Raw genomic sequence first — 11,455 nt, 5'->3', positions numbered from 1 at the left:
TACCTTTTACCTTTTACCTTTTACCTTTTACCTTTTACCTTTTACCTCACGTCATCAGATGTGTCTGCTCTGGCTTGACAGTTTCTGAATGTTCTTCAAGGGGCCCTTGAATCAAGCCTCAGATGCCACAGCACATGAAGTGAGGCTGGATTCTATTAAAGGAAACTCACAGTAGTGATAACAACGCAACATTTTGTGTATTCCTTGCAGGCTTGTATGGTTGCAATGTGACATTGGATATTTTTGAATATGGGACAGTCAGAAAATTAGATGTCACTCCCATCCGGATTTTGGCCAAGGAAGAAAGGAAGGTGGTGTGTGATAACAATCCTATATCATTGAACTGCTGCAGCGAGAATATCGCAAACTGGAGCAAAATCGAATGGAAACAGGAAGGGAAAATAAACATTCTAGGTAAGGATGGTTGCTAAAGACTTTTTACAAAGAGGGCTCTTTGCTTGCCTTTCAGCTAAGGCAAAATGGGATATCTTGTAGGCAGGGGAGGAATGGTGTTTATTCTGGACCATGAAAACATAAACAAAACTCAAAACCACTAGGTTGGATGCCAGTTCCAGACTGGGAAACACACAGCAAACTTCCAAAAGTACTTTCATGCAAGCGTCGTGCTTGTGCCGAGGACAAGATCCTAGCAGATAAAGGCCCAAGAGGAAGTGGCCTGGTGACATAGGTCCATAGCATGGCCCACCCTTCCCTTCCATCCTTAGCAAAGAGCTAAAGCTGAGGTCAGGGAGTTTTCACCTAGACCTGACTGGACCTTCTCATTTCTTTTCTGCCTGGAGTCTCTCGCTTATGTACTCACTTCAGTTTTTTCTGTCTCTATGTTCCCAGCATGCATTTCTCTGTAGACCTGTTATTTCTCTTTCAGTTCCTTGATGTTCATTTCTACTCATGTACTTTCTTCATGTCTATGTATGTGGCATGTGTGAACACACGTGTGAACACTTGTGTTGGTCCATACGGTTTTGGGAGTATACATGTGTAGAGGGCTGGGGATAACACGGTGGGTCTTTCTTGACGGGTTTCTCTTTCTTGAACCTTGAGGTCAGGAGTTTTCTAGCATAGCTAGCCTGATTGATCCAGGGATCTCTTGTCTTTCCTTTCTACATGTTGGCACTATAGGCAGACTGCCGCATTTTATTCAGATGCTGGGCATCTGACTTCAGTCGTCATTCATACATGGAAGTGTTTTACCCAACTCTGCTTTTGTTTGCCATGAGACCTAAACTGAAGTTCCCCATCCTCCAGTTTATACTACTGAGTGATAAATGAAGGCAGTGGTGTCCAGAGACGTGGCTCAGCCATTAAGAGCACTTGTTGCTCTTGCAGAGGACCAGGGTTTGGTTCCCAGCAGCCACATCTGTTCCACTCATCTGTTCTAAGGGACCTGATACTCTTGTCTGACCTTCTTGGACACCGTGCTCACACATGCTGCACGGATGCACATGTTGGCAAAACACTCAGACACAGCATAAAATAAAAGAAAACTTTTTAAAAATTAAAACAGGAAACAATGGCTTTTTATTAACAGTTTTGTAAAAATACCAATCCATTTTTAAAAAACACAATTGTTAGTGTTCACATCTAAACTTAATGATGAGTCTGAAGCTGGTATGTACCTCCAATGGGATAAGAAAAGAAATTAGGATCCAGATTAAACAACTTTCCCAAGGTTGTCACAAAATAAAAAGAAAAAATTATGACTCCTCGCTGATCTTATTTTACTAGCTATGTGACCACATCTTCTTCATCCTGGGGAGCCAGCTCTGAACCAAGCTACCAGCAGTTTAGATAGAAAAGGATACTTAGAAACCATAGGAGACCATAGCCACCTTTTCTTTTTAAGAAACAATAGTATTATGTGGTAACATTTAAAGAGAAAAATCTTTGACCTAAAATGCAGATTTTTAAATTAAAAAGTCTGCGCTCATAGACTATGCTACACCACCACCACCACCACCATCATCATTATATGAAAAGTCACTCTTCACCGACACTTTCTCAGGCACATGTCACTGGCAGCGTCTGATCAGATCTCTGAGGACTGAGGAAGACATCTTGTCAACTCTGAAAAAAACTGTCATTACAGGACATATAATCACTTTTCTAGTTTATAAGGAAAACAGGGCACAGGCATCCTGAAGGAGCTGCCAGATGGAGGAGAGGTCTTGCACAGTTCCCATATCTCTTTCAACTCTGGAAGATGACAGACTTCACCCTCTGGCAGAGGAACCAGGAAGTCTGCAGTGGGATGCTCAAGGACCTCTCTCTCTCTGGTGACCCCTTTGCAGACTTTCCTAAGTCTAGCAAGGTTGTCCAGCTTGCCGAACAATGGATTTCCGGGAGAGCTTGTTATCCTCCTGTCCTGCACCCAGCCCTGGCCCCCAAAGCAGCTCGATGGAATGCTAAGTCCTACGGTGAGGATTGCTGGTTTGGGCTCACACACTGACAGCCTCACTTCACACCATAGCCCTGATTTCTCTTACCCTCCCAGTTGTCTTTGAAGGCTTAGAATAACATCCTCTCCTCTGAAGTCGTTCTCAGTCGCCCATCTGAGATGACCCTTCCTTTAACCTGCACACTGTATTGAATTTTCTTTGATGGGACCTATCACTGACACATTCCCATGCTCTGTCCTTTTCTACGCGTGTCTCACCTTGTATGGTTCACTGGATTGTCCACTGGGTGAAAAGCCCAGACCTTTAAAGATAAGGTACATTCAACAGGAAGAGGAGGGGGAGGTGCAAATGTGAACACAGGCATCCAGGGCTGGGGCTGCAGGATGTATTGAAGGCCACACATTGGTTTGGGTTTTGGGAAAATGAAGAATCAAATTCAGAGGAGAATAATAGATTAGAACATAGTATGAGAAAAGCTCCTGTTATCTAGGGGTCTGAATCAGGTTCATTTCATCTAGCAATTAAAGAATTTAAAGATAGACAGATGAACGGGGACACACACACACAGCCCTCAAGTGCAATGGGTAGCAATGGGAGAAATCTCAGGTATGATGGACAGAATCAGCACCTGGAGAAAGGCTTTTAAAGGGGTGAGCACACACACACTCAGTAAGGCCAATCTAGAGAAAGTGAGAGAAAGACATCCTGCAAAGCAAAGGAGGGTTGCAGGAGCCTAAAACCAAGTGGTCTCTCCTCATTGGCTGGAGGTCCTAAGGGTCTGTGAGGGGTTTTCCTTCCTCAGTTTAGGGCTGACCAGCTTGAAGAAAGACAGTTTTAGGTTTCAACCCTGGCATGCAGGTTTCGCACCAAGATAATAGCTTTTCTTGGCTGGCATGATAAGCAAATTTAAGCCAAATTACAAGTATAAAAGCAGGTTGATTTAGGAACAGCTCTCAGGTGGGTTCACCCATCTCAGGAGACAAGGCTAGAGAAATTGGCATGCAGACAGGAAGACACAGAGAGAAGACAGAGAAGGAGAGAAAGGGGGAGGGAGAAAGGGAGAGGGAGAAAGAGACCAACTGTGTCGACTGTGTACAGAGAACAAAGAGAACATATATAGAGAGAAAGATCTGGAGTGGTGGCCAGGTTCTTCTATTCACAGCATACACTTGGCACACCAGGCTGTGGCACATAATGACCTAAGCAGTTGCTAGGTCCCTGAGAGCAGAGCGTGTGCACGCATATGTGTGTGTGTGTGTGTGTGTGTGTGTGTGTGTGTGTGTGTGAATTTGCCTGCATACTAGCAGGGTTAGGGTTCCAGGTCCTGGGTTTGAAACCTAACAGACAGGGAGGCTGATGAGCCTACAACATTGATGTTAGCATGTCCTGCTTGATCCAGCCCTGACTTGCTGGGTTGGTTCACTGATGAGAGTGGGGAAGAAGGTGTACTAGTGGGAAGAAAAAGCACAGGAAGTCCTTGTTTTGAGATACAAGGCTTATGTCTCAGGTCAGGAGGGTGAGGAATACGTTTGCCATCATCATTATCTATGTGTAAGTCCTCTCTCTATCTGTCTGCCTATTAGGAATCTGTCTAGCCCCCGGTCCTTCAGTGGCACACACCATGTTCAGAGCATTTGACTTTACTCAGTAGCCATAGTAAGAAATTAAAAGTGAAAGGAAATTAGATGATCAGAACTGAAGTTTAGAAACCTAAACTTCCACTGGACATCATGTTTGACTACTTGAAGCTCAGGAGGCTGAGGTAGGAGAATCACAAGCTGAAGGCCAGACTAGATTCCACAACAAATTCAGAGCAAGTTTGTGCTACAGAGTGAGACCCTGTCTAAAAACCCAAACCAAGTCAGCTACAAGAAGAAAATGAAACTGCCAGGTAGCACAATGTGTAAGTTGAAGAGAGAATTAATTCTGATTTGAAGGCCAGATGTAATCAGTTGCAAAGTGTAGACAACAAAGAGGGGCCTGGGGGTGGGGATAGTAGGTAGGGGGTGACCTTTCACTGTTGGAGACAGCCATGTTTCAGGAGTGTAAGCTCAGAGGGTTTTCACAAGTGGGTGGAAGTACAATGTGAGGAAGTTCGGGTAATTAAAGTGGCCTTTAAGCATTTTAATTTGGGTTTTTGCCAATAGCTCTGGCAGGAAACACTGGATGTGTGAATTCTGTCTGGGGGAAAAAAACAGAAATCACACGTGTTGAGTTGGAGGTACTGGAGATGTCAAATCAACGCTTGGGAATTTGCCTCTAAAGTTTCCAACCATGACATTCCTCTTAGAGTAGTGAGGGAAGTCATCCAATCTCAGTTCATAGCAGGAGCCTCAGGGTGGGGGTTGGGGACTGATGTTGCCAAGGGAGTGAAGAGAAGAGGGGCAACAAGTGGGGTAGGGTGAGGTGGAGGGGTGTAGTTGGGGATTACACCACAGCAACATAGACATTTAAGAAGGATGCTCAGGAGAGGGCCATAGAAAGGAAGCCCATACGGACGAAGACAAGAAAGACAAGGAAGGACCTGAGGGAGGCTAATGCAGCTATAGCCAAAAGAAGATGGCTGGCAGCAGAGGCAACATAAGGAGAAGCCCAAGATGGAGGAAAGAGAAGGTCCCTGTTGGCTGTAAGGAAACACTTTTGATAAAGTAGAGGGTGACAAAGGCCAGTTTCAAAGGTTTGATGACAAGACAGGAGTGGGAAACCACAGGTATCAAATGCAGAAGCATCATGAAAGGGGGTGGGGCTAGAGCGGCTCTCACTCATGAGCAGACTAAGATTTGACCTGTAGAGAGAGGCACCGTTCTACAGTCAGTCAACTGTGTGATCCTTAGTGCAAATGTGGCTTTCTCATAAGAGCCAGGTTCAGGAAAGGATGAACGGAGGGTGGGCTTTAGAGAAAGAAAGTGAAAATGAGTGGAGCTGAATAGACACTTGGGGAAAAAAGCTGGTTGGACTAGCTACTTTTCTGTGGTTGTGATCAAATACCCTGACAAAAGGACAAGCTAGAGAACCAGGATTTATTTTGGATTACAGTTCCAAAACACACACAGTCCACCATGAAGGAGAAGGCCTGGCCATCAGCAAGCAGAGTGATAACATTTCATTCACACACAGAAATCAGAGAGAACAGGAGGTGAACCAGGTTACAAAACCATAAAGCCCACCCAGTGATGCACTTCCTTTAGCAAATTCCCACACCCTAAAGGTTTTGTTACCTTCCCAAAGAGCAATTTGAACTGAGGACTAAGTGTTCAAGCACGTGAGCCTATGAGGGACATTTCTCATTCAAACTGAAACACTGGTCATATGTCAATCAAAATAATAGAGTCACCATTGCTGTGATAAAACATCATGACCAAAAAGCAACATGAGAAAGAAAGGGATTATTTTACTCACAGTTCTATATAATATTATCACCAAAGCATAAGAGTTCACCATCATCAAAAGTAGTGATGTTTGAGATAAAATATATACTACAACACATGATGTTGAAAATTTGTTTATATCATTGCAGGGAACCCAGAAACAGACCTAGACTCTAGCTGCAGCACTTACACACTCAAGGCAGATGGAACCCAGTGTCCCAGTGGGTCTTCTGGAACAACTGTCATCTACACATGTGAGTTCGTCAGTGCCTATGGAGCCAAAGGCAGTAAGAACATAGCAGTGACCTTCACCTCTGTAGGTAAGAACTCTTGCCATAGACTCTTTAGACAAATGTATGTTACACTTGCCAATCGGCTGGGATCATCACATCAGTGGGCAGAATAAAGCAGAGCTTTCCCTGGGAGTGGGATGGTGGTTAGATATCCCTCCATACCATTTCAATACAGATGGAGTCATTTTAAATTGGATTGGGAAGGAAAGACCAGGGGAAAAGTAGTCATGTTGTTCAGATTAAGGAAGCAGTTGGGCTAAGAAAGTTGTATCATGATCAGGCTAGTTCTGTTGTCATGACTTCATATGATTGCTAACTCCTCTTTTCCCAACAATTCAGTTTCCCCTTCTTAAATCCCAACAGCCTCAGTTACTTCCCCACAACCTACTCCCCACAGTTCCCCCTCTGGATCTCGTTCAGTCTCTCCATTCTAGAAATAACCCTATGTAAAGCTAGAACAACCTGATCAATTGGCATTGTCTTATGGTTGAATAAAAAGGTTCATTTCAGTCTTTCAGTGTCTGAAAGGGCCATTTCTTATTTCATCAACACACAGGAACGAGAGAGAGAGAGAGAGAGAGAGAGAGAGAGAGAGAGAGAGAGAGAGAGAGAGAGAGAGAGAGACCGCAGGAAGTGTGGCCAGGCTGTAAAACCTTAAGTCCTATCCACAGTGATATACTGCGTTCAGCAAGTTCCATCCTTTAAAGGTTTTGTAACTTTCACATAGTATGACCAACTAGGAACTAAGTGTTTAAACACAGTAGCTGAGGGGACATTTCTCATTCAATCTACAACGCTGGGCCTATGCCGATCAAAATAATAAAGGCATCATTAATCAACTGGCATTCTAGAGTCACCACAGCTACAGACATTTCTTTCTGTCTATCCTATGAAAATGAACCATTTACAGCCTTTTTGAGAAATGTCGTGAGAAGCAGGATGCAAGTGATACCTGTTTGCCTTCTGCATGTGTTCTGCTCTTGGAAGTTAGTGCATATTAAGCAGACATAGCTTGTATATGGAAACCTGGAACATATTATAGAGGCACGATTAGTGCTTGCCGAAAATTCCTAGTCTGGCCATCTGACCTGTCCTGGGAACAAGAGAAACAGATTTCTGGGTCCACGAGGCTTTGCCTTCTTCTCAGAAATGGCTAGCCCCCCGCAAGGAGCTGTTTCCAGATCCCTCCAGTCAGGGAGGGCAGAGTGAGGGACACACTGTGTCTTGTGTAGCTTTGGCGCTGTGCCTCAGCATGTGAACCCTGACAAGGACACTGTGGAAAGCACTGGCTTCTTTTGATGATCACTAAGAGTAAGGTTGATATATGACTGGAGAATCAGGTCTGTGGCAATACGTTCAGGAAATGAGGCAGTTCATCTCCATAGGTGACTGACGCCAATACCGTCTTGAGATATCAGTTGTGGGAAAGACATGTTCCCAGAGGAAAGGAAAGATGGAATGAGAGAAAAATAAATAATGGGTTTTCATGTCAGCATTTATATCACAATGACCACAACATTGTCAACAATGTCTTACAGAATCTATGAGAGAATTCCAAAAATAGCAGGAAACATGATTGATTATAATATTAACCTCAGTTATAGTATCGCATATAGTTAAAATAGCTCTAAATAACATTAAGGTGCTCATACACCCAGTCTTCCTGAGATGATCTAAGCCTGATCATTTGGAGAGTGAGCTTTATGATCCCTCTGCTGGAAAGGTAGATCAAGAATCTACTCATTTGTTTATGAAGTATACTAGACCATTAGTAAATGCTAACGATGCACCAACAGAGGCAAAAAGCTGCTTTCTTATGGGGACAGCAATAGAAAAGAGTGAATCTACATCACAGTGGTCTGACGTTGATGATCCAGTGGTGAGCACAGCTGCCTTCCAAGATAGAACATCGAATTATGGGGAAAGCGCTTAAAGAGTCAATATAAAGTTGTTGCAAGAACCCATCCCTCTATTTTTCCATTGAGAGGGGCCACAGAGGAGGTCGGAGGGGAGTCCGGATTAAGCCAACATCCCTAAGTTTGCAACCTTCTACCCTGCTAATCATCAGGAGATAATTCCAGCTACAAAGGGGAAGTGCCCGAGGTCCTAAGGCATGTGATGGAAGTGAGTACAGTTCAGAGCACCACCGGGAACAGCCTAGAAACAAGTAAAACCCAGGAGCGGCAAGGTACCAATCCCGCGTTGGCACGGGTAGAGCCAGGACGGTCCGTGTTGCTGTCTCTGTCTTAAATGTCACTCCCGTGTCAATGTCATCCAAAAACTAAACATTGGATCTGTTGTCGGTTTTTGTCTTGTCTGTTTTGTTTGCACTCTTTCAGCCAACCTAACAATAACCCCGGACCCAATTTCTGTTTCTGAGGGACAAAGCTTTTCTATAACATGCCTCAGCGATGTGAGTAGCTTTGATGAGGTGTACTGGAACACTTCAGCTGGTATTAAAATCCATCCAAGGTTTTATACCATGAGGAGGTATCAGGATGGAGCAGAGTCAGTACTGACGGTGAAGACCTCCACCCGAGAATGGAATGGTGAGTGACTGGCCAGACTCTACAGCAGGCTGACTAGACCCCTGGAAATACAGAATGGGTCTGTCTTGGGACATACCTATAATGAGTACTTTAGATTAATTACTCTTTGTGGATGACATGACAGTATGGGGGAGGGGCGGATTAGCATTATCCTATTGATTTATTTGTTTTTTTATTTGTTTATTTTCAAGATAGACTTTCTCTGTGTACCCTTGGCTGTCCTCAAACTCTACAGCAGGCTGACTAGACCCCTGGAAATACAGAATGGGTCTGTCCTCAAACTCACTCTGTAGACCAGGTTGACCTCAAACTCACAGAGACCCACCTGCCTCTCCTCTCCCAAGTGCTGGGGTTAAAGGCGTGTGCCACCACCGCCTGGCCCACTTTATCTGATCTTATGGATGTAGAAAATGATGTTTACAAGCAATAATAAATGTGGTGGTACAAATTAAAATTTGCAACCCGGACTGAAGTTAGTGTCTGACTCCATCACCAGCCCTCCTGCCATCATGATAATAGGTGGTTTTTTTTTCAAAGTAGCTTTACTAGGACCTGAAGAGTTGCTCAGTCAGTAAAACACTTACCTTACAAGCATGAAAACCTGAGTTTGATCCCCAGAAACCACATAAAAAGCCCTGCACAGTAGTGCCAGCTTGCAGCCTTAGCAGTGGTGGTAGGGGTGGGTGGAGACAGGTAGATTCCTGGAGGCTTGCTAGCCAGCTAGTCTAGCCTACTTGACAAAGCTTTAGGCCAGGGAGAGACCTTGTCTCAAACAGAAAATGGAAAGTACCTAGGAAACAACAGTGGAGATTGTTCTCTAATCTCCACATGTGTGTGTATACACATGCACATGCACACCTGCACACAGGCACATGCATCTGCACATACTTGTGCACACAAAATGATGATGATACAGATTTACTACATGATTGGCACTACACTACACAGCTGTACCATGAAAACTCCAGTAAGTGTTTATATGTCTAGTTTTCAATAGAGAAGCACTTGTATTTCCTGTTTACATCTCTCCCTTGTTCACGTTGCCAGGAGATCCAAGTCATTGAAGGCATAAGGATTCAACTGTGTGGTAACAGCTGACATCCACGGAGCCTTTCGGATATAGTAGGTCACTGGGCTAGGTACTTAAACATCCAGGGCAGCTGCTTAAATGGTGGTTTGACCTCTGGTCCATGGTGTCCTGGAGTCTAAGGGACCACTCATTTAGAGACAGCCAAGTGGCTGTGATAACACTGAGGTGCTCTATGACGTCCCAGCTCTTCAAAAACGTTCTTTTCTGCACACCACCAAATCCCCATTCATCCCTTGTGGGAGAATCTTGGAGTAGAGAGTTTGGAGCCCAGGTTCATTCTTGACCTTAGATAAAGACACTTAATTTGATTGGTATAAATGCATACTTGAAGGTAGGAGAGTTATTTGCTAGTTCTTAAGACCTGTGAAGTACACAGAAGAAGTCAGTTAAGCTCTCCCAGTGTTCAGGAAGGAGGAGCAGGTTCATACACACATTTGAGGGAAAAGGCTAAGACTCTTATTGCTGCTGATGCCATTTAAAACCGATGACTTCCTTACCGTGACGCCTTTTGAGAGCGACGATTTCATTCTGTCTCACTTCTGCTCCCTCCCCTCAGGAACCTACCACTGCATATTTAGATATAAGAATTCATACAGCATCGCCACCAAAGATGTCACCATTCACCCACTGCCTCTGGCGTCAGACATCATGATGGATCCTTTGGAAGCCAGTGGTCTGTGCACCAGTTCCCATCAATTCAAGTGCTGCGTAGAAGAGGATGCAGGGGAAAAGTACGCTGTGACCTTCCACATGGATTCCTCCTCCTTCCCCGCTGGTAAGAGGCAGACCATGCCATTGCTAGGCCACATTTTCTCATAGATGTGAATTTGTACTCTTAAAATACATATTAAAAAGTTGACAGAGACAGAGGAGGAGCCACACTTGCAGGTACAAGAATGTAATCCTAGTTACTCGGCAAGCCGACACAGGTGGATTCATGTATCGGGCCTACCTAAGCCATCACAGGGAATTCAAGGACAAGCTAGGCAACGTGGTGAAACCCTGTCTCAAAATAAAAACGAAAAGAGACTATGGATGTAGCTCCAATGCAGAGCACTGGCCTGACCAGTGGGAGGCCTGTGGGATCCATCTTCAGTACTCAGAGAGGAGGCCCAACTTCTAACCTTGCCTGATGGAGTTTTGTTTTCCAGTCTTCTACTAGGCATGCCACCCTTTGAAGATCCTGTCATTGTGCTAGGGGTGGGATGTGGTGGGGAATGGTTCAGGGACCATTTAATGTACAAAGGCTAGGCTGGAGAGATGGCTTGGTGGTTAAGAGCACCGGCTGCTCTGGGATAAAAAACAAAAATCCTGGAGAGTGTTATCAGGGAGAATTCTGCCTGTCTCTCTTATCTTGTTTTGGTATATGGCTGATGACTCACTGGTTTGAACCAGAAGTCTTGGGTGGAGCCCCTAAGTTTTCCTTCATCTCCACACTCTCAGTGTTTTCAACCAGATACTCTGATGATGCATCCTTCTTTGCTATAACTCGATAGAGCATGACTCAATCGGCCAGCAAGATGATAAGAGAGAAAGAACCAAGCAGCACAGAGGGAAAGAAAGTAAGAACCACTCTCTGGCAAGGATGATGCTTCCTGAAGGCATTTGCCATAATCAGCATCCCAGAACCTCTGGTTGAAGGCTCTAGGGTTAGGAAGACCTTGTTCTTTAAATTGTTTTCATTCAGTTTATTTATTTTATGTGTATAAGTGTTTTGCCTGCATGTATCACATTCACA

At 44.4% G+C, this 11,455-nt stretch overlaps 1 protein-coding gene across 2 annotated transcripts in view; it reads left to right on the top strand.

The window, feature by feature from the left end:
* Nucleotides 1-11,455, top strand: part of Adgrf5 (adhesion G protein-coupled receptor F5) — a 68,662-nt gene that overhangs the window by 39,431 nt on the left and 17,776 nt on the right. Inside the window, exons 10-14 of one of the 2 annotated variants that reach the window (XM_028766595.1) lie at nucleotides 211-414; nucleotides 5,935-6,105; nucleotides 8,147-8,266; nucleotides 8,418-8,627; nucleotides 10,274-10,492. In XM_028766595.1, coding sequence (XP_028622428.1) covers nucleotides 211-414; nucleotides 5,935-6,105; nucleotides 8,147-8,266; nucleotides 8,418-8,627; nucleotides 10,274-10,492 — 924 coding nt within the window. The remainder of the gene's footprint in view (nucleotides 1-210; nucleotides 415-5,934; nucleotides 6,106-8,146; nucleotides 8,267-8,417; nucleotides 8,628-10,273; nucleotides 10,493-11,455) is intronic. The other variant, XM_028766596.1, reaches the window with a different exon arrangement.

This window comes from Grammomys surdaster, unplaced genomic scaffold (genome assembly GCF_004785775.1).
Source record: "Grammomys surdaster isolate TR1022 unplaced genomic scaffold, NIH_TR_1.0 169, whole genome shotgun sequence".
NCBI lineage: Eukaryota > Metazoa > Chordata > Mammalia > Rodentia > Muridae > Grammomys > Grammomys surdaster.
The sequence above is the reverse complement of the archived record's forward strand: the minus strand, read 5'-3'. Positions and strand labels throughout refer to the sequence as shown.